The sequence below is a fragment of the Macroventuria anomochaeta genome, assembly GCF_010093625.1.
Source record: "Macroventuria anomochaeta strain CBS 525.71 unplaced genomic scaffold BU25scaffold_35, whole genome shotgun sequence".
Taxonomy (NCBI): domain Eukaryota; kingdom Fungi; phylum Ascomycota; class Dothideomycetes; order Pleosporales; family Didymellaceae; genus Macroventuria; species Macroventuria anomochaeta.
Genome location: NW_022985396.1, coordinates 183,260 through 205,339, shown reverse-complemented (window position 1 = coordinate 205,339; position 22,080 = coordinate 183,260). Strand labels below are relative to the sequence as shown.

Below are 22,080 nucleotides of genomic sequence, written 5' to 3'. Positions count from 1 at the left end.
AGTACGATTGCTGGAACGATAATCGAAGAAATCACTAGTAGGTTGGAGCAATGCAATTGTCCAGCTTTGAAGGTGATCACAGCACCGCTGGCAACCTCCACAGTCACCGGGAACTTCTTTTGCAGTACGCGGATGGGTTTCAAAGCAACTTGGCACTCTTACATGCTGCGATCCGTCTTGTTTCAGCTGCCTCAGCACTCCCGGTCGCTCCACAGGCACTTTCGATCCCTTTATCGTACGAACCTGGCGGACCAAGCGTCGTGGGGAGCGGAAGACCTCATGCAAGTTTTTGAGTCGATCATGTCCGATCGATTCACAGATAGTCCAATTCATGAATTGCAGGATCATCTTGAATCTCGGAAAATACGACTTTTTCACGACGATAACTGGGCTCCGGTGGAGAGAGAAATCATTGACATCAGTGGCTGTCTGCTTGAGGTTATCGAAAGGCCTCGTGCGCCACAAGCCTTGAAGCCAGGAGTAGAATGGTGGTGGACACGCGCAGACGACGCCGTGCAAGTAACCCATCAAACGGCCAGAGAGTTCATACTAGGCATCGGAGAAAGCGCTGGACCACTAAGGCTCACAGTGAGCCAGTGCAAGCGGATACTGTCATTGAGCTTTACCATATATCTCGGCTATGCAGCTATCTCACTCAGGCGAGCGTTGTTGTTCTGGGAACATCGTGAGGATGCTTCCGCACAGCACAAGGAGCAGATCCAGACCCAGAAAGTATTAGAGCACATCTCTAGGTTCCCAGAACTGTGCTCTACTGCTGGTGAGGCATGGTTCGGCTATCAACGCATGAAGTGCTATGGAACGAACACCACGAACACCACTTATGCTTGCCTGCATCAATGAGCACCTCTCCATACCGTTGGATGTGGGTCGTTGGTACTACGGGTAAGCGATACGATGCAGACTTATAAGCACAGCCTCATGATATGATGAAGAAGCTGCTGACAGGCCGGTGACAACGGGTCGTTAGGCACCCCCACACATCTCACTGGATGAGAAGAGTCGCTTGGGCGGAAGTGCAGATAGGTCTACATGGATGTTCGGGAACCGATGTGTCGTGTCAAGGTCGCTTGTGCGCGCAGTGGGGCAGTGCTAAGCTCATGTGCGCGTCGAGAGGAGGAAGTGATCCTCAGGATGGACTAGCTGGATTGGACGAGGTCACAGAGCCTCAATTTTACACGGAAATGCCAAGCATTGTTCTATGCATTGGTGGGATAGCATTGTTGTGCTTCATTGGGCTATCTACATAACCAAGTCACGATCAAGGAGAAGGCGTCAAAGCCGGGGTATCGAAGAATCTATGGAAAAAACAAAGAAACAAAAACAAACCAAAACACGGAGAGTCCCCTCAAATAAAACTATCGCGGTATAATCGCTGCTCCATCTCCATCATCTTCTCCGCACTTGGCGTTGGCGGCAGACTCAGCAGCAGCGTTAACTCACTATCCGTGTCGCTGCTCCACCTGCTATTCTTGATAAAAGCTTTTGACGGCATGCGGATCGCGATGTCCGTGACCCCGTCTTCGAAATCAAACTCAGGTAACTCTGAGTCCCTGAGCGTGCATGTAGCCCTTGTTCCCTTCTCATCATTGTCTTTTTCCTGGCTCTGTCGCCAGACTGTTGTGATGGCGTCCCAGTATCGGCTTGGTTCCTTGCGTGCGTGGTCGACGTGGCCGGAGTTCTCGAAAATGATTTCTGTGACGGAGCCACTGTGCTCCATCGACTCGCCTGCGTGCCCGTAGATATCTTGCCAGGCGATGAGCGCGTCTTTCTTGGAGTACAGGTAGCACCGAGGTACCTGTAGGTCGAATAGCTGTGGGTCAAGCAGTTGTCCCCTCGACTTTGTGATTGGGTTGTTCTCATAGCCAACAAAGACGTGGTATAGCACCCATATGATGCCTAGTATGATGCTCGCAATGACGGTGCCGAGTTGCTTAAGCACTGGAATAGGAGGGAACGACTTTGCAAGTGCAGAGCAGAGACGCAGATACCGTGGGTGGCCAGGCGTGCTGTCGAGGTACAGAGCTGATATGGGAAGATGTGTGCCAGTGGTGCGCTGATACACAGTCGCAAGCTCGCAAGCTTTGTTGCTTCCACCTTCTGAGAAGACATGCATCAGTATGCCTCCAGTGTTGCAGCATGGAATGTGCTGAAGGTTGGAGATATACTTGACGGCGGGTTGAAGGCGATGTTGTTTTCGCTTAGAACTTCGGAAAATGAAGTCTGCTGAGGATGTGGTGATGACCATGATGTGTGAGGAAGGAAACATGTTTGTGTATTCAGTAGTGTATTTGGAGATGTGGCGGCCGTGAGCGCCGGTCCACGTCATGAGTAGGATAAGAGATGGGGCTGATATATCCTCTGTAGGCGTTGAAGGTGTCGAGGGGATGCGGTCCCATATTGTTGGCGCAATGAGTTCGAAACCTGGGTTGGCATCGTGTGGTACCTTAGTCTTGACCATCGTGACTAGGTCTGAGAGGCGGAAGGCAGGAGACGAAATGTAGAATGAGTGTACTTGAAGCCAGTGGGCTAAGCCCAAGGTCTCGAAGAGGAAAGAATACGGTGATTGGACTTGCTGGTGTTGTACCTTCGCACCTCTGACGGTCACCGAGAGATGTGCTTATGTAGATCTGATGTTTACTCACCTAGCAACCCTCCATGTCTAGACACTGCCACTCAGCTTGGAAAGCATCAAGACGGCTCGCGAATCTTGGAATCGATAAGCTGAACCTTAGCATTTCCTTGTAATTTCGCGGCAGCGCCGACAATGAAAGAGCAGTCTCGATCATATTGATGCCCTCCGCGGTGTTGACTTGGTCGTTCGATGGCGCTCGTGTCCCTCCTAAGTTGTGCTAGGCTATATGTATCGATTCGTAGTTGTGCCCACAAGTTCTCCCAAAAGTCGCTAGTGAGCCCCCGTTCTATCGAGGGTTGTCTCGACCAAGAGAAAAAAACAAGCCTTCATCTACTACAAGAGAGTCGCAACTTCCACGGAGCGTCCTCAATACGGGGACTCCGACTCGTGAAAGAAGCATAGCATGCGGCTACCAATCCTACGCGACAGCGCTACCGCGCGTTTCTTGGTGCTCGGATCGACTTGCAGGAGCCGGCGATCAAAGAGGCTTGCGCACAGGCAGTGCGATCGTTTATTCGTCCAGGGCCGCCATCTGCACGTGGAATTGGTGCAACTGAGACAGGAGATGTGTAGAATAGTGGGATATTTTCAGAGTTAAGGGCCTTGATGGCGCACATTTCGGTGAACAAGTGCCAATATAGTGCCGAGAAGTGGGTTCGTCGTTTCCTGATCGAGGAAGGCGCCATCCCTGATTTGTGGTCTTTGATGTAAGGCTGAGCTGACAGCTGCAATTTTTGCACCGGCTTCAAGCCCAGTCGTTTACCACGTCAGCTGTCAAAATGTCCGTTTGCATGCTACTGACTTATGCATGTTGACAATCGAGTGGGTGTAGGCTTCTAGAATCACGATAGGCGCCAAAGGCCACGATGTGCACATTGTCTGCTTCGGGCAATCCGTGTGCAGCTCATCGTGTGTAAGCCACAAGCGCGCACTGGTGGGGCTCTGTAGTCTGTTCAAGGCGAGGCTGAGCTGCGTTTGATAGTGTCAGTTGCTATGCGAATAGTACACAGGAGGTACGGCGATCCCGTGAGAAAGTCAACGTACCTAATTTGGTAGCACAGTGACTGCTATATGATTGAGGGTATGCGTCGAATAAGATCCTGTGTACCAGAGCGAGACGTCTTCGACTTCCATCGGGCTGTTTACTTGTAGTGACTGTATCGTTTCTGCCATAACATTCAAGTCCCACCGGCGTCATGGCGTCAGCGCACATCGAATACCCCGTCCAACCTCTCAGGCCGCAGCAGTCGGTTGGGTTACTGTCACTGAATGCTGATAACGGTCACACGTGGTGCGACTCAGAGAAGCCGCACTCGGGTGTAACAGCACTACCGCAATGCACACTTCCATCGGAGAAGGTCCCATCGGTCAACAACAGCAAAGGTATGCATGTCTTACTCCAATGGCGTTCGTTTGGTGTCTAACCGGTATCCACAGTCGAGAGTGCGTCTCTCTACTCCGTAGAAAGGCCTGCGACTCCTTCCACAAGGGAGACCCTTGCAGCTCACTCCATCATACCTTCACAATTACCTGCATCGTCACCTAGAACCCCTCGTCAGAAGCGGCCAGAATCCTACCTATCATTCGGATCGAGTATGGACTTCGATCTCGAGGCTAAGGCTCAGGCTGAGGTACCTACTGAGTGGAAGCCTACTAGGAGAGAGTTACTGGTAATGATCAGTCTGAGCTTTATCTCGCTGATGGTCGCGTTGGACGCGACTGTCCTCGTTACTGTGCTGCCGGTACGAAATCTTGAGATCAATCGAATGCCGATTGTTGACGATGAACAGGAAATCGCACATTCCCTCAACGGGACTTCAGCGGAGGCCTTCTGGGCAGGCACTTCATAGTGAGTAATGCACGTCGCACTGAGAGGACGAACTGACCACGTTATTAGTCTCTTGACCTCCGCCATCTTTCAGCCGGTCATTGCTTCAATCTCTTCCAACTTCGGCCGCCAGCAGATGCTCTTGCTCTCCTTGACCCTTGTATGTACATCTGTTTTGTAGTTTCCAAAACGCGCCCCTAACGAGTCTAGTTCACTGTTGGCACTATCCTCTGCTCGGTTGCCCACAACTTCACAATACTGCTTACTGGTCGCTCTGTCCAAGGTATTGGCGGTGGTGGCATCATTACCGTGACCCAGGTGATCTTCTGCGACATCGTACCCTTGAGGCAGCGGCCCAAGTACTTTGCTATGGTCCTCGGGGCCTGGTCAATTGGCAGCATCGTCGGGCCTGTAATTGGTGGTTCCCTGGTTGAGAACGCATCGTGGCGTTGGTGAGTTAAATGTTGCGCAGGCACTGAACTCTGCTCACGTGATTAATTAGGTGCTTCGACATCAACTACCCGTTCTGCGGTATTGGATTCATCGTCGCCGCCTGCTTCGTTCGCATGAACGCCACAACACAGCTGACAGTTGCGCAAAAGCTGAAGCAGACCGATTGGATTGGTGCTTTCCTTTTCATTGGTAGCTTCACTAGCTTCCTCGTCGGCCTTTCCTTTGGCGGTGTCCAACACCCTTGGACATCCGCCGCCACACTTGCACCTATGATCATAGGTCTGGCGGGCATTGCTGCCTTCCTTGGCTGGCAGGTGTACAAGAAGCCTCACAGCCTGCTGTCAATGTCAATCTTCTACAATTGGTCAGCTATCTCTGCGTTCTACTGCGCCATGATCAACGGCCTTGTCGTAGGTTCTTTTAGCCCTTCTTGCAGATATGTGCTAACAGCTCCCAGCTCTTCACAGCTCTCTACTACATTCCCTTTTTCTTTATGTCAGTTCGTGGTCAATCACCAACTCACGCAGGTATCGACTTGTTTCCTGCTGTCTGTTTCCTTGTTCCTGGGTCTATCGTTGTCGCAGCCTTGACTGCGAGACTTGGACGATTTCGGTGGGCCATCTGGCTCGGTTGGGCCGTCACAACAATCGCCTGCGGTCTCTTTATCATCTTCGACATCCACACCAGACTTGTAGTCATCGCTGTGGCTCTTGCACTTTTCGGCATTGGCTCCGGTATGGTCTTGACCAGCGTAAACGTCGGTATTCAAGCTATCTCAAAGGTTGAAGACTGCGCTATGGCTGCTAGCATGTACGGTTTCTTCCGTAGCCTCGGTATGCCTATTGGTGTCGCAGTAAGTTGGCCCCTACGACGTTTGCGGTATTGAAACTAACATGCGCCAGCTGTCGGGTACCGTCTTCCAGAACGCTATGTCGAGCAAGTTAACAGCCCTTGGTCTCCCCACACAGATTGCCCACGACTCTGAGCAATATGTCTTTGTCCTTCGGTCAATGGCAGATGGGGCCAAGAAGACTGCGATCCTCGAGTCCTACATGCATGGATTCCATGCGGTGTTCATTTTCGTCTCCGTCATATCCGCGAGCGCGTTGGTTGCCAGCTTGGTCATCCGGAAGTTCAGCATGGACAAAATCCTGCTTACAGCATACTCAGTCAAATGAGCTGTAGGGGCGCGGCACCTGCTTTTTCTCTTTTATCTTCCCTTCTCTTCACACATTGTCTCCTTCTCCCTTCCATAGATACCATGATACTCCACAATAATAGACACCTTATCGATTTCAATCCGACATCAGTTCAGAGATAGGTCCAGTTTGCTTGCAGGTTAACGCGCTGTATTGTGTTGCTGCTCCGTTGAGGTTGTGTTCTGGGTGACAGCTGGCAAGAGGGGTCAGTGTGACAACGCGCCTTCCCTTGGATCTTTGACGCGCTAGTGCAAGCTGTCAATGACACCCCTAAGACGCGTCGCATACTGTCAAAAGATTCACAACATCAGTCGACCGCTCTTGGAAGTCTTTCGGCGACCTCTGTCGTTGTCCCGCTACCTCCTTACCTCGCCTCAATGCCCAGGCCCTCGCTCCCTCTTCAGCCAGACAAGCTGTGTGCGCGAACGCAAGAACGCACCCGATCACGTCCTGGATCCCAGTCAACTCGCTGTTAAGCAAGACACGACAGGCAATACTCAATGACGCGAAACGCGCTAGCCTGTTGCTCGGTATCTAGCGCTTTCGATTAATGTGCGAAAATCGCAGTCTTATCCTCCTTCCTGTCTCGGGACAGAACACCTTACATCGTCTCATATTGATCCGTGGCGCATCTAAGTGGGCAACTGTCAATACAATCAGTGCTCAGTATTGCCGTGCAACCTTGCGAATATCGCGCTGGATCTCCCGGTCTTACTGTCTTTCCGAAGGAAGTTGCGCCAGTCAGCGCGCCACAGTGACAGGTCGCTCGTGTCAAATTGCAAGCTTGCACTTGGTACCTTGCCTTTGGTACCTTACCTATCGACTGTTAGCTGAACTACCCAGTACGCTTTACGAAGAAGAGGGCGCTTATGGGTAGCTTCATCGGTCACGTACTCTGTAGTGTCAACAGTCAGCCAGTGGTCCGAAGTCGGTGCAGTGACATCTCCAGATCATCCCCAACGGCGTTCTACGCTTCGACAAGCTGATCCTTCGATGCATCATCCAGGAACCGGCTGCATGACCCCTTACAAGGGCCGGCGCGCCAAATGCAATCGTAACTGCACATTGTGCGGCTGTGATAGGTGAATGCCCTCTATCACAGGCCCGTGCTAATCGTTCGCTTCGCACCGGTCTCCCGGCAAGCCTCAAGACGTCCACCTGAGACCCAGCTCTCCAAGAGGCATGTGCAGGCAGAGTCATTCGATGATGCTTCCCTGAGTTCCGTCGTTCGTCATTTTCTCTGCCCTTCGAGCACTCTGCACACATCAAACACTTTACGTCTTGGCGCGCTGTCGCAACCTCAAGTCTTGCCCCAACTTTGGGTTCGTGACCAGGATCTGGTCATGCTACCGCCGGAGCTCGAGCACCTCTGCGACCAACCCTCCAATTTAGCTTCTTCTATGGCTTTTCCAGAACAATTCCCAGCCCGCCCTCCCCGCTGCAACCTGATGATGTGATATAACAACCTCGTCGCACCAACACCAGCTGATGCTTGTCCGGGAATACGTTCGTCCACTCATTGCCCCTGAAAATCCGTTGCCGCTGCCTGGATACCCTTCTTCACTCTTGTTCTGCTACGAATGCATAGCGCTCCACTACCAGACGGTGTCATCAAAAGTTCAAGTTGTGTTGGTCGTATGAAAAGTGTACTCGGCATGTCAAGAGGTGTTACTTGTAGACCTGGAACCTGCTAGTCATTCGGGTTTTTCGCTAAGATGGAGGACCATGTCGACATCCCGGAAGAGTCAATGCGACACATCGAGGCTTTGTTGGCAAGACATCCTCCACAGATGATTCAAAGGATGTTCTCACAGACGCTTGAATCTCGTAGGTTGCGTAGCTCGTCCGCTTTGCATAGAGCTAATTACAGACAGGTCGCAACTCAATATCGTCTCTCGCGTCTACGAACACCACTGCAACGAGCTCGACTTCATCATCTGGCTCATCATGGCGATCCCGTCTATCGATTGCATCGACATTCTCAACCTCTACCGGAAACAGTGATGCCGCTCCTTCCATTGCCTCGTCGGCTTCGTCGCGGTTCAGGATGAGGAGAACAGAGCCTCGTTCGTATCCAGCTGGTCTAGACCCGACGCGGCCTGTTCCTGCTATGTTGACGCCTGCATCTGACATTAGCAGCCCGCTTGACAATCAGCCTGAACACAGTATCACGCCCACAGACGACATCAGCATTGCCTCGCCCATCCTGTTTCCGGACGAGAAGAGTCAAGGCCAGTCTGGCGAATCGTACATGTTCTGCACATACTGTGCCGAACAGAAGTCTCTGAAGACCTTCAAGGCCAAGTCCGACTGGAAGAAGCACGAGGCAAGGATGCACGAGACTGGCGAAGACTGGGCATGCGTTGTGATAGGCTGTAGTCGTATTTTCGATCGTCAGAAAGACTTCATCAAGCACCACCAACGCTATCACTCCGGTCGGCCCCTGCCCTCGTTGACAGACATTGGCATCACTCTGCTCCCTAGAAGAGTATTCGGTTGTGGTTTTGATAAGTGCAAAGAGGTGAGCATTGGCTGGGACGAGCGGTGCGATCACGTTGCAAAACATATGAAGAATGGCGCAACATCCGAACTGTGGAAGTACTCGAATGTGATACGTAACTTGATTCGACAAGAAGCGCTACACGAGATCTGGAAGGACATAGTTGCGTGCCTAGATGAGCGGTTGAAGGAGAACCGGGCGCAGATCAGCTGGTGTCCGGACAACACCAGAGTTTTGCGGCAGAAGCTGCAATGCTGCGACCTCAGACCAAGCCGGGAGGAGGTGCTCATAACAGCTTTGAGTCTACGTTCCGATATCGTAGTGGATTCTGTCCATCAGCAGGTCCCAGTCGGCTTCGTCACACCCAGCAGAGATTCAGTACCGAATGTCGACAAGTTGGCCCGTGAGCAGCGCATGCAAATCCTGATTGGCCACTCAAATGTTCAATTATCTCGAACAAGATTGGCAAGTCTCAACGCTGCTTTACTTAGCGTTACAACCCATACGCCCAACTACCACTGTGGATCTTCACCGTTCGCTGACCCCAATTCACCTACTGTCGACACGACTGAGCGCCGCATCAGCTACATGGACATAGATCCAGGTGACTACCTGGACGTTGCGCAGCCTCCTATACTGGACCTGCATCTCAGCATGAGCGCACCTCAAATCCACACTCCTATTACAGACAACGGGCAGCAAATGCAGCAACAGTCAAACAATTACATCGACCAAACCAAGTCCTCGCCCAACCCTCTTGGTTGGTACTACCCTAACTACTTCGACGCGGCACCTCAGTTTGAGGAGTCACAGTACTACGACCGACCATCGCTTGGGCAGATGATTGCGAAACCTCTTCATAAAATTGGCAATCGTTTGAGTACATCCAGGAACAGCTCACGACCGACATCGCACATAGTGCAAAGCCACACCGGTATGAACGTCGATTTTGGTATTCAGAACCCAGTAGCTGCTCTAAGCATGCGCAATCTCCATGCAAACATCCAGCCACAACAACAGATTCAGCCACAACAACAGATTCAGCCACAACAACAGATTCAGCCACAACAACAGATTCAGCCACAACAACAGATTCAGCCACAACAACACTTCCAGCAACAGCATCAGCAACAGCAACAGCATCAACAACAGCCGCAGCAACCAATCGCACACCCGCAACCACAGCACTTCCGCAACCCTGCACAGATGCAGGACCAACTTCAATTGTTCACGACTCACAACTAGCGATGTTCACGACATTGTTACTTTGGCATCCAGCGAGCATATAGACCTTTCTTATGTTGTTTCGTGTGTTGTTTTTCTTTGATACCCCGTGCGTCTGCACAATGATAGATATGTACTATAATGCAGTTCGCATTGCATTAGAGAATAAAGCCGTGAGGCAGATCTCATTACATAAGAACTTCTGCAACGTCCTCGGTGTACGCGGTTGTGGGCTCGGTCGGTGTGCCGCTCAGGTGGTTGCGATTGAATCAGGTTCCACGTCGATGTTGTCCTTCTCGGCCCAGTTCAGCCCATATCCGATATAATTGGTCGTCGTGAGTCCCTCAACAATGACCTGAGCCCACATTTTACCATCGTATTCGCATTTGAGTTCGGCCACGACGAAGCACCGCACATCTTTCGTAAACTCGAGCCCCATCATGGTGAAGTCGCCGACCACTATCGCACCTCTTGCCGGTGCCGCAACCTACTCCCAAGGTTCCACATCAACATCCGCATTCTCCTTCTCCACACACTCATACCCATGCTTCCTCATCGTCTCAGACATCTCCTCGACTCTAATCTTCGCCCACACCTTGCCTTCGTTGTCTGTAGTCTCAGCAAAATATCGGCCCTTGACGCCCTTCTTGTACTCGTAGTTGAAGCGGTGAAAGTCCTTGTTGACGTTGCAGGTAGTGCCCGCAAGCTGAAGATCGCCAACGGTGTGTGATGCGGGATTAAAAGCGGCGCCATCCGCCAGGAACTGGAAGTAGCCGGGAGGAATACTTTGGAGAATACGGACTCCTTCGCCGGTCAGGAGAGGTGGCATCATGAAGTCTGCTCGTGTTAGTGAGGCAAGTCGAGCACATGAACAGAGGTCGGCCGGACCTCGTTGTTATATTTGGGGAGATTCAAGGATAATTGAGTGCGTGTATATGGACTTCGGTGGCAGATTTGAAGTGCTTTTGGGAATGGACTACGGGCCGGCAAGAACGTTGCACAAGGCGCTTCCTTCATCTCGAAGATAGACTAGCGCACGGGTACTCACAGTGACAACACCCAGTTTCCAACTTACTTTCACCGCTGCTTTATGGAGGGCGTTTTTGCCTACGCTGTCGTGAAGTAGTACCGCTTTCACATGAACAAGCTCTCCAAATAGCTTCATGGCTTAAGGTGAAGTTTCACTACACTGCTTCCAGATATCAGAAGACTACATGAACCTAATAATACTACTGGTAATTTGTGTCGTAATTACCGTAGTATGCACTAACTGGTCATTGTTGATGTATCGTCCAACAGAAGCAATGATACCATAATCACTTCATGGTCCTTCAGTGAGTGTTTGATCCGGTCGCGCACATTAAACAAAGGGTATGGAAACATAGTGTAATGTTGTGAAAATGTTCTTATTCATTATCATAATGCAGTCATTACAAACTCGCTAATATCAAACGACACATACATCTATGCACTGACAACAGTGATCTTCTCGGTCTCAACAATATCCCTGCTGCTGAAGCCCAGGTAGAGCGAGAACTCGCCCTCAGGGATGACCCATTGCTGGCTAATGATGTCCCAGTAAGACAGATCACGACGCATAAGCTCAAAGCCAACAGTTTGGCTCTCGCCAGCCTCGAGGTAGACCTTCTCGAAACCACGGAGCTGCTTGGGGGGAGTGCCGGCAGGTGTGCTCTCGGGGAAGCCGACGTATAGCTGGGGAACGCCAGCACCAGCGACGGCGCCGGAGTTGGTGAGGGAGATGGTGACATTGTAAATGGACTCCCAAAGCGCGGGGTTACCACCGGGCATGATCTTTCGCTCCTCGGGGTGGGCGGTGATGTTGTTCTCGAGGGGAGTGGCGGTGACGTCGGAGATGTTGAAGGTGGTGTAGGAGAGACCGAAACCGAATTCGTAGCGGACAGAGATGTTGTGGGCGTCGAAGTAGCGGTAGTCGATCTCGAGCTTCTCATCGAACCAGGATTGCCAGTCAAAGTAACCGGTGGTGTTGATGGCCGTGGTGGGAGGAGCATTGTAGTCGGAGCCGTTGATTGCGATAGTGTAGGGAAGATGACCGCTAGGGTTGACGTCACCGTAAAGGATGTCAGTCAGCGAGTAGCCAGACTGCTCACCCGGGTAGTGAGCAGCGAGGATGGCGGTGACGTTCTCGTGGTCAGCCCAGGGAAGGGTGTTGATACCAGAGGAGTGAGTAACGACAACGGTGTTGTTGCACTTGGAAGCAACGTTCTCGACAACAGCGTTGCCGTCCCAGTCAACGCTGAGGTGCTCGCGGTCAGCAGCCTCCTCGGCCCATGTCTTCAACATGACGATGCAAACATTGGGAAGCTCGCCGATCCAGAGATCATCGAGGTCACTGTTCGCAACCTCAGTGTTGTTGAGGAAGTACTGAACGATCTTGGTGCCATTCTCAGCAGCGCGCTCCTGGATCGCGCGCAGAGGGGTAACGAGGGATGAGACCTGACCGGTACCGGAGCCACCACCAGCAACAAGGGTTCCATATTCGTAGATCTTCTGGTTCAGTTGCTTGTGCGGCTCGGCAGCGTCGTTACCGAAAACAGCAATGTTTCGGGGGCTATTGAGTGGGAGAGCGCCCTTGTTCTTGAGAAGGACAGAACCGGCAGCGCCGTGCTTGCGGATAAGAGCCCCGTGGTCACCACGGACGTCGCGACTGCTCTCACCAGTCAAGTTGAACTCACGAGTCCAGGTGTTGACAGGAGAGAAGGTGTTTAGGGCGGGAGTGCTAGGGTCGACAGTAGGAAAATCCTTGTCCTGACCGAGCCAGTAGTAGGGAGTCATGATGCGCACAATCATGTCATCGACGCGTGTAACATCGAGAGTACCGTTGTTGACAGCCAGCGTAACATTGCCACCAAAGAAGGAAGGAACGCCGAAGGCCTGACCGTAGGCGTCAAGACCACCGGGCATGTTCATGTCAAGACCAGCCTCGATGGAAGCAACTCCGCTGTGTACCGCACCCCAATCAGACATAACGTAACCCTGGAAGCCGAGCTCGGTCTTGAGCAGACCATTTTGAGTCGCAGAGTTCTGGCAGCCGTAAGAGCCGTTGATGCGCTGGTAGCTGCACATGAAAGAAGCAGCCTTGGCCTTGACAGCGTTGGCGAAGGGCCACAAATAGAGCTCGTGCATGGTGCGGTCATCGATGTTGGAGGACAGAGCAGCAACGTCAGTGTCGGTAGCAGTGCCGTTCTTGGTGTAAACTGGGTTGCGGGCAGTCTCCTGCTCGTTTCCAATGAAATGCTTTGCGGTGGCTTGGACACCAGCATCCTGGTGACCAGTGATGGTCTCCTCCATGGCAATACCAGTAAGGTAAGGGTCAGCAGCGAAGCCCTCCCAGTTACGGCCAGCATAGGCAGAGCGACCCAGAGGCCCAGCAACAGGACTAAGAGCAACGTGAGCACCCTTAGCCTTGAACTCCTGGCCCATGGCGTAACCGCGCTCGTGCATCAGTGTTCTATCCCACGATGCTGCAGCAGAAACACCAGCAGAGAAGACGCTAGCGTAGTCGGCGACACGAATGGCCAGAGGTCCATCCTGCAAGCAGAGACCCTGGAAGCCAAGACGAGGAATGGCAACAATGTTGCCGACGCAAGGTCCGGCCTGACCAGTGACCATGTCAGCCTTCTCCTCGATGGTGAGCTGATCAACGAAAGCACGGGCTTTCGAGACGGCATCCTCCCAACCTCCGGTTGCATCTGCGGAGATGTTGGCTGCTCCTTGTTAGGCTTCTTGTTGCTTCGAGCTCATGTGATCAGGTACTTACGAGAAGGGTAAACAGCGGGTGAGTGGCCACGATCACCCAAGATGGTCGTGTTCAGAGGTTGAACATACGAGAACGCATCTTCAGACCTCGAGCCAGAGTCATATGCTTGAGCATTGACAGCAGTCAGAACAGCAAGTGCTGAGAGAAGGGCTGCCATGGTGTGTAATGGACAAGTTGATAGTGCCTTGTTTCTCCAAAGATCGTCCATACCGGCCCTTATATACTCTGCATTGTACAAAAGGCACGTCCGCCTCTTGTCGGGTCGGCAACTCAACGTTCTCAGTACACTACATAGCAGTACTAGAGCTGCCGAACCGAAGTTTAGCCGTGTGGAGAGATGGATGGCCTGGAGGCTCCAAAACTGGGGCTTCCAACGTCATCCCAATGCTGGAGAAGCACTGCCAAGGTGTAAGTTCAAGTCTTGCATGCGCTTCGGCAGTCGTTGATTAAGTGTGACTCGTGCCGAAGTCGCAGGAAAACCGTCCGAAAGGGAGATCAATATGTAGGATGGAGGCACTGTGATCGTCAGCATGCTGTTGGGAAAGCATAATGACCGACTCTAGCGAGTCTGCATTCACTGCTTCCAAAGCAGTTGTTCGCAATTCACAGTGTACGGAATCTCCATCTCGTCAGGTGCTCATCTCCGCACAAGCCCATCGTCGACCTCCTCTTACGACTCGCGTCGGCGGGGAGACAGCGCTGTCCATGGGGCAACAAACAAATCAAGTCAAATCAAGTCCTCTTCACGGAGTACCGTCTGGTCTGTGTCAACATCGTGACATCGTGTGAGGTCCGTGAGCAGAGCCTCGTCTCGCGACCTCGTGGCTTGCAAAACTTGAGGAGTCGTCCGGTGCACTAGCTCAGATTTAGTATTGACTAAACCCAAATGAAGGATCACACCCGGCAGATTGCAACCCCAGCGTCTGTCACTCCGCCCAGTCCCCGCACAAAACTCCCCGCGGTGCAATTGCCGTGTTAGGGTGGGGTGCATGTGGGATCTCTGAATCTCCAACTTTTCCTTTCGTTCTCGTTCTTTGGAGTGAAAACCCTTCGCAGCGTGGAGGCTGGGTTGCAGTGCTTGCATCAAATGCGGGGCTGCACCGAGATTCGGCCGCTTTTATGGCAGAAACAAAGGTGATCCCAGTTCACAAGAGGCAGATACCCTTGTTCAGAGGACGACGGTTATGCCCCCGGCTGACGTTTCCCCAACGTGCCCAGATGTTCTCCGCAGTGTAGCTGACAAACCAAAAATGTATGTGCAGAATATCGAGTTATCACGCGCTAGGCGGAAAACTAAGGACTAGTATGATCAACAGAAGAGGAGCCCCACGTCCGAAATGGTGGGTGAGTGGATGACTGTGGCCCGAGGAAGCAACGGATCCAAGTTTTAAGCCGCAACAAAGGCAATGACAAGCAGAGAAACAATAGGCCCCACTTTCTACCATTACGCTGTATCCTTCTCCCCAGAGCGGTTTCCGGGGTGCGCACCTTGCCTGGCTGCCTCTCCAACACCCTCTGCGGCCTTGTCCGCAGTACCCTTCGCCTTCGCACCCTTCTTGTTCTTGTGGAACTTCGCAGTGAGGTTGCCGAGGTTGAGGACTCGGAACAGCCAGTACGTGAGGAGCGCAAGGAAAACGTTAAAAGAAATGAAAGCGAACAGGATGCCAAAGTTCCTCCAGCGCTCATTGTAGTAGATACTGCTGCCAGCCAGGAACTGGTCGGCGCTTGAAATTGCACAGTACTGACACGATGCAGTAGCATCCGGGTTCTGAATAGTACCCATCGCGGCCTGAGCGTAGGGACCAAGGTATTGACCGCAAGTCTGGCCTGCTGGTGGGTCGAAGACGGAAACTTCCGTGGAGCTGCAAACCACCTCGCGACCTGCCAGCATAGTGGAGACGATACCACTGATCCAGTATGTGAACGGCGAAACGCGGTACATGAAGATCCAGAATCCTGGAAGGTTACCAGGAGTCTGCAGGACACCGTTGAAGAGGATGGACATCAGAGTCAAGAGCGAGACCAATCCGGAAGCTGTCTCGGCGTCCGGCAGAGCAGCGATAGTCATGGCTGCGAAAGATGACGTGTAGACAAGGAGCTGGATGGAGAACATAAGAACCAGACCCTGACGTGCAGACTGTTGTCCAGCTCCGACCACTGGGTAGTAGAAAGATGCGAACATAAGAACACCAGCAACGATACCGTATGGCAGCTCCACCACGATGTTAGCAATCATGAATGCAATCCAAGAGTAAGACTTGCTAGGACGTTCACGACTCTCGTAAAGGTTACGTTGAGTGATGAAGAGCGGCTGGATTTGCTGAACGAGCGAGGAGAAGATAGTGGTAAGCATGAACACGCTGAAGATGATGTTTTGCATGCCAGCTTGAGTACTGTCGGCGCCATAGAAGGAGAAACCGATGAAGAGACCAGCGACGACACAGAGAAGGATCTTAGCGAGGACGTATTCGGGCATCCTCCAGTACTGCTGGAACACACGGTATGTGCACTCCCAGATCTGGGTCCAGAGTGGCATGGCGAATTCGGTGCCACCTGTCTCCTCGGCGATGTTGAGGTTAGAGTGCTGTGTTTGTTCATGGATCTCATCGATCTCGCGCTGCACCTGCTTGGCTGCTTCGCTCTTGTTCCAGACGTTGAACCAGTCTTCACCTTGGTCGTTCTTGCCTGCGTTGACAATCTCGAGCATGTACTCGGCAGGGTTCTCGTCCTCGCCGCACTTGCGAGCACCGCTGTTCTCGAAGTAGTGAAGCAGTTTCGATGAGTTCTCTCCAATCTCGCCAAAGTAAACGGTCTTTCCTCCCTTAGCCAAGAATAGGAGGCGATCGAACTCCTGGAAGAGGATGGCGCTAGGCTGATGGATAGTACACAAGATAGCCTGGCCAGCAGATGCGAGCTTGCGGAGGAAAGAGATGATGGACCAGGAACTCTGACTGTCAAGACCGGAAGTAGGCTCATCAAGGAAGAGCAGAAGCTTGGGCTTGGCTGCCAGTTCAACGCCAATAGTGAGAAGCTTGCGCTGCTCGACATTGAGACCCTCACCAGGGACACCAACAACAGCGTTAGCAAAATCCTCCATATTCAGCATCTTGATGACCTCTTCGACATAGTCGTACTTCTCCTGCTTGGGTACCGACTTTGGTTGGCGCAGCACGGCTGAGAAGCGGAGCGCCTCGCGGACAGTGCTGGTTTCAAGATGGAGATCTTGCTGTTGGACGTAACCTGTAGAACGCTGGAAACTGGGGTCCAATGGCTTTCCGTTTACGAGCATGTCGCCGGTGATGACGCCCATAGTGGTACGTTGAGCGAGAGAGTCGAGAAGAGTAGTCTTACCGGCACCACTGACACCCATGAGAGCGGTCAAAGTACCGGGCTTGACGTACCCCGAAACATGGTCTAGAAGTCGTCGAGGCTCGCCCTTGATCTCAATGTCGTAGACTACATCTCTCCATGTGAAGACACCCTTGGCCTCTTCGATAGCACTGACATCGGTCTCTCCGCCTTCGGCACGAGCAGCGGGTTCGGCAGACTCCTCGTCAGAAGATTGCCTGCCGCCCTTCTCCAACATGTAAGCCGGAACATGGCCGCGCTGGAAAACAAGCTGCTCGGCAGTGTTGGTGGTAGATGAGTTGACTTCCACAGCGATGAAATAAATGATCATGAAGAAGATCAAGAAACCAATTAGGATCCCGAAGTTGCGCCAGACGTGAGACCAGGAGTACTCGTAGGCGATTTCGATGAAGTCATCTCCAGAAACAAATGTCTGACCAGCCACTGAACCTTGCGAATTGCAGATGAATGAATTACCGGTTTGTGTGTAGCCCGGTCCCATGGGAATAAACTGGTCGCAGGGGAACTGAACTCCGTGGAACTCGTTCGCGACTAGGATCTCGAAAGCGTAGAACACTGGGTTGATCCACCGAATCCAGGAAAACCAAGGGTGCATGGACGGTATGCGAATGACGAAACCCGTGTAGATGACGAGGACCAGCACCAAAACTCCTGCTAGGGCCATGGCTTGCGATGCCGTTTTCGTCAAGGCAGCTGTCGATCGGAAGATGGCAGCCATGACAAAAGTGGCAATGTAGGTGACCAGGAAGTACAGGAAGAATTGACCGGGAGTGTAACGAAGCTGAGCGAGGAAGTACAAGACGATGTTGAAGACCGTTGCTTGAAGGAATTTGACTGGTATGTCTGCGACAATACCTGCTATAGCCTCTGTTGCTGGATGGTAGAATGCGTAGGAGTTGTGCTTCTCGACGATTGGTCTTTGAGAATACAGTCCGCTGATTTCACCAATAGAGGTCAGTGCGTTGAAGAGAACAGCCAAGAACAAAACCGCGCCTCTGCCTTGGAAAGAGCTGGTGCCTTGCGAGTGACCGAAATAGATGGAACCGACAATAAGAGCCATGACAAGGTTGAGCATTGCCTGAGTGGCGGTGGAAGCGAAGTCACCCCAAATGCGCTGATATGCTCGGACAGTGTTGAGCTTGACCTGCATTGGAATGCTGATGAGGTAAGGGGACTTGGGACGGGCATGCTTGGCCTGGATATAGTTCTTCTTCTGGCGGAACTCATGGAGTGTCGAGTGCTCGCCAACAGGGTTCTCTTGCTCGAATTCCTGGATCTCCTTGAGCAAGCTCTGGTATTCAGGTGAATCACGCCAGTACTTCTCGAAGTCTTCTGGTGTGCGAGGGACCTTGTTCTCGAAGCCCTTCACAGGCTGTCGCTCATCAGGGTTTGTGACCGCTGTCAAGAAGTCACCTGTGGTTTGGCGTGGAGGGCAGTACCAACCCTGGCGTTCAAAGAAGCTTCGTGCCTTATTGGCAGGTCCGAAGTAGATTTGACGCCCCTCGTACAGAACTGCTGCCTTGTCAAAGCAATCGTACACACTCTGGGAAGCCTGATAGATCGCTACAGCAGCAGCGCCACCAGTCATGTCAGATCCAATTCTCAATGAGCGGACGAACTTGAGCGCCGTCGCCGAGTCCAATCCACGAGTTGAGTTGTCCCAGGAGGCGAAAGGAGCACCAGCAAGCAACATCTCAGCAACGGAGACACGTTTCCTCTCTCCACCACTAACTCCACGAACGAAGTCGTTTCCTACTTTAGTGTTGTAGGTGTGGCTCAAGCCAAGGACAGCCATAACGACCTGCGCGCTGTATTTGGCGAAATCTTTGCGGGACGTCTCGTGAGGACGATGCGACGGTGTACGAACTGCGGCAGCGAACTCAAGAGTCTGACCGACTGTCAAATGTGGGAAATGCTTGTCAACCTAAATCGAAATAGTTAGTAAACAGATTAGTGATGAAACTCGACAGTACACAAACCTCTTGGTTGTAGACTGTTTCTCCCTTGAACTCCTTGATAACCTTGCGCTGCTCAATACCGTTGTAGTGAACTTCAGATCCATCAATCTCGAGGCCGTGGAGTTCTCCAGTCAATGCTTTGAGGAGTGTCGAACATCCGGATCCAGGTCGACCGAGGACAACACAAAGCTCGCCAGCCTTGATTATACCATCGAAGCTGTGCAGAATCTGCTTGCGATCCTTCTTGCCGAAACTGATAAATTCTTGTGGTCGAATTGGCGCCATCAGCATATCTGCGACAGTCTTCTGTACCTGCAATGCTGCGCCTGATCCGTACACGTTGAGGCTCTTGTAGACAACAGAAAGTTGCTTCATCTCGATTCCTTCTTCCTCAAGATAGTGCCTGAAAGAGCGCAGGAACTTGGTAAGATCGAAGGAATCACTGCTGGGGTCCATGGTTGGGTCGTTGGGCTCTGCAATACTGTGACGCGTCCCTTGCCTGGACATGCTCAAGCTAGTGAGAGCTCGCCGAAGGTCCCTTCTCTCTTCATTATTGATTTCAGGTTTTGTGGCTGTGCGCTCCATGGGTGAACTCTCGCTATCGTCAGTGTCTGATATCTTGGTTCCTTTCCTGCTGCGGCGCTGGCCATTGGAGCCATATCTGGTGAATGAAGAGTCGCTCGAGCTTGCTGTCGCTACCTTTTCGAGAGGCTCATGGTCATCCGTTCCATCTTGAAGGTACTGATCGCTGTGTGTTGTATCCGTGTGTTTCTCTGAAGCATGGAAGAGCCCGGCACCAGCTCCAGCTCCAGCACCGGCTGCAGCTAGTCCGCCTGCTGTGAGGCCGCCGGATGTATTTGTGTCCCGCTTCTCAGTGTTTGAGAACAGTCTATAGCTGCCATGTGATGTCGAGCGCTTCAGCTCTGCCTGATTGGAGGACTGTTGCCCATCAGGGTAATATGTTTCGCGACCAGACTCTGTTCGGAGGATGCCATCGAAAGGGTTTGCTAACTCGCTGACCCTGGATGTATGCTGTAATTGGGAGGTTGTTTCATTATTTTGCGTCGAAGATGTTGTTGTGTTCGAGAACACCTGGTTGCTGGATGACATGTTGGTGAAGTCACTTTGGGATCGGTGATTCTGAGCCATGGCTGGCAACAACAGGTGTGAGTGTGGAAGCAGCGATTGTTATTGATCGAGATTGTAGCACTGCTTGCAGCATAATAAACATTACTGTACCCCTTCCCCCTCATTACATCAACGCTCAGGATTCCACCTATTCGGATCGCGGATCGATGTGTTGCCCATGGTTAGCTTCTGCGCTGAAAACGGACGAAATGGGCGTCACACGGACGCTCCATCCGATAGGGCAGATCTGAGAGCATCTTTACGCTACGGCGGGAAGATCAGGACGAAAAGAGCGCTTGCAGACACGTTGCCGCTCCAGACTCGCATACTAGAGGGTTGGTCCCTGGGCGTCGAGTGGATTTCAACGTGGGAGCGATGACGTCGTGCTTACTCGGATGCCTGCGGAAACTGAAGCACGTTCTCAACAGCTTGGAAAGCACCAAATTAATGCGCCTCTGCAGTCAGTTCGTGGTTCTAACAAGTTGCAGTCGGTAAAAGTTGCTGCAAGTAACCGATGCAGCAAGAGCCTGTGCAGATCGCCAGATTTGTTCTGGCGGCCATTCGTTCTCGGTCTCTGCCGAAGAGCTTGAACACACTTGGCTCAGTCTTCGGACAAGCGAATCGGAGCAGCTCAGCCTTGCTGCAGTTTGTAGATGATATCCTCGTACGATTCCCTGCTCAACGTTGAGATCCGGGACCGCATAGCTACCGCTGACTCATGTCCTCAGCCTTGCGGATGCAGCCGAGCCAGACCCATCCTTCACCACGGCGCACGTCACGACGCCTTAGTCTTGTACGCCTGACTCGCAACAGCATAGCGAGGAACTTCATGAACAATGACTATCGAAGAGTTGTTTGTTGATCGTTCTTATGGGCGCTGCATGTGCCTGCTACCGGCAACTACCAGCACACTATTGTGTGCTCTGTCAAAGTTCGAAGCAATGAAGTAAACGGCCCTTCCTCGCATTGAGGAAATGAAAGCATCCACCCCTCACTTCGAGTTTCTCGTCCAGCTGTCAAGGCGCGCCCGAGGCAATTGAATGCATACATCCCTCAATTCAGCTGCTTATTCCACTTGGCGAGACACGACCGGAGCGGTGAAACCACGAGGAGCACGTTGTACACCATGGCGATCTTTGCTTGCTTGCCATCGGCGTTTTTGACAACGATCAATTCTTGAAAAAGAAAGTAGTACTGAGCCGGGAGGCAGTGCGAGTATTGTCTTACGTGGCGCACATCTCTTGAGAACATCTACGGACGAACTTTCGTTCTCGTTCAGATACGGCACGCCCACTGGGCCCACACAAACACCGGACTGCCGAAGCTCCGTGGTGACGGCAGAGGCGCAGCAGCCCGGGTACGGATTTCGAGCCGTAGGGCTGAACAAGGCTCAGTTCGAAAACTCCACACAAATGGCGGATGTCAAGCATGAAAGCTCCGAACCTCTTTTGTGAAACTCCTGTTGCGTCGCAAGCGTCCGCACCCACGTGCAACCTGGATATCAACATCGCGAATAGTTGCTATAAGAATCCTATCAGCATCGAAGTCTCCTTCGCTGCACCATGCAATGTGTTGTTACTCCAAAAGAAGGCAATCAAGCACCATGAGGATCTTGTCTGCTGCTCCTTTCTTGATCAAAAGAAATGGATACTGCAGCCCATGTCTGGCTGCTTCCGGGCCTTCCAAATTCTCTAGATGCAGACCTATGTGCCTCCAGGGCTGCTTTGTTCTGCATCAATTTGGAGTTAGACCGAGAGTATGTACCACTCCCCAATTCTTCGATGATGTGTCATGTGTTTCACACACTTGTACTCTCCAGTGCATCACTGAGCTGGCTCAGTATAGAGTGTCCTCTTCTTCTCCTCAACCATCACCTCTGCATCACAACACGATTACGTGTCCTTCAAAAAAAGACATCGCTGGCGTGCATGGAGCGTCTGCCTTCTTCCTTGCTCCAGACAAAAATCTC

General features: G+C 52.2%; 6 protein-coding genes across 6 annotated transcripts; 3 read left to right on the top strand and 3 right to left on the bottom strand.

The window, feature by feature from the left end:
• Positions 1–1,364: 1,364 nt before the first annotated feature.
• Positions 1,365–2,686, bottom strand: BU25DRAFT_400314 (uncharacterized protein; the record flags this gene model as incomplete). The annotated part of the gene is made up of 1 exon (XM_033704961.1): positions 1,365–2,686. The coding sequence occupies exon 1, from the start codon at positions 2,477–2,479 to the stop codon at positions 1,367–1,369; it is 1,113 nt and encodes a 370-aa protein (XP_033557891.1). The 5' UTR covers positions 2,480–2,686.
• Positions 2,687–4,248: 1,562 nt separating this feature from the next.
• BU25DRAFT_349587 (MFS general substrate transporter) lies at positions 4,249–6,112 on the top strand (the record flags this gene model as incomplete). The annotated part of the gene is made up of 7 exons (XM_033703261.1): positions 4,249–4,395; positions 4,444–4,502; positions 4,551–4,641; positions 4,692–4,933; positions 4,984–5,344; positions 5,392–5,787; positions 5,837–6,112. 7 exons carry the CDS (start codon positions 4,249–4,251, stop codon positions 6,110–6,112), a joined length of 1,572 nt encoding a protein of 523 aa, XP_033557890.1.
• Positions 6,113–6,551: 439 nt separating this feature from the next.
• Positions 6,552–7,562, top strand: BU25DRAFT_172896 (uncharacterized protein). The gene is made up of 2 exons (XM_033700839.1): positions 6,552–6,926; positions 6,977–7,562. The coding sequence occupies exons 1-2, from the start codon at positions 6,684–6,686 to the stop codon at positions 7,217–7,219; spliced, it is 486 nt and encodes a 161-aa protein (XP_033557889.1). The 5' UTR covers positions 6,552–6,683; the 3' UTR covers positions 7,220–7,562.
• A 286-nt stretch (positions 7,563–7,848) lies between these two features.
• BU25DRAFT_424662 (uncharacterized protein) lies at positions 7,849–9,878 on the top strand (the record flags this gene model as incomplete). The annotated part of the gene is made up of 2 exons (XM_033708299.1): positions 7,849–7,960; positions 8,008–9,878. The coding sequence occupies 2 exons, from the start codon at positions 7,849–7,851 to the stop codon at positions 9,876–9,878; spliced, it is 1,983 nt and encodes a 660-aa protein (XP_033557888.1).
• A 1,443-nt stretch (positions 9,879–11,321) lies between these two features.
• On the bottom strand, positions 11,322–13,813 carry BU25DRAFT_349575 (glycoside hydrolase family 3 protein; the record flags this gene model as incomplete). The annotated part of the gene is made up of 2 exons (XM_033703259.1): positions 11,322–13,588; positions 13,657–13,813. The coding sequence occupies 2 exons, from the start codon at positions 13,811–13,813 to the stop codon at positions 11,322–11,324; spliced, it is 2,424 nt and encodes an 807-aa protein (XP_033557887.1).
• A 1,099-nt stretch (positions 13,814–14,912) lies between these two features.
• Positions 14,913–20,158, bottom strand: BU25DRAFT_494147 (uncharacterized protein). Its single transcript, XM_033711757.1, has 2 exons — positions 19,005–20,158; positions 14,913–18,949 (listed from the first exon to the last, which is right to left on the bottom strand). Exons 1-2 carry the CDS (start codon positions 20,130–20,132, stop codon positions 15,101–15,103), a joined length of 4,977 nt encoding a protein of 1,658 aa, XP_033557886.1. The 5' UTR covers positions 20,133–20,158; the 3' UTR covers positions 14,913–15,100.
• Between the last annotated feature and the right edge of the window lie 1,922 nt (positions 20,159–22,080).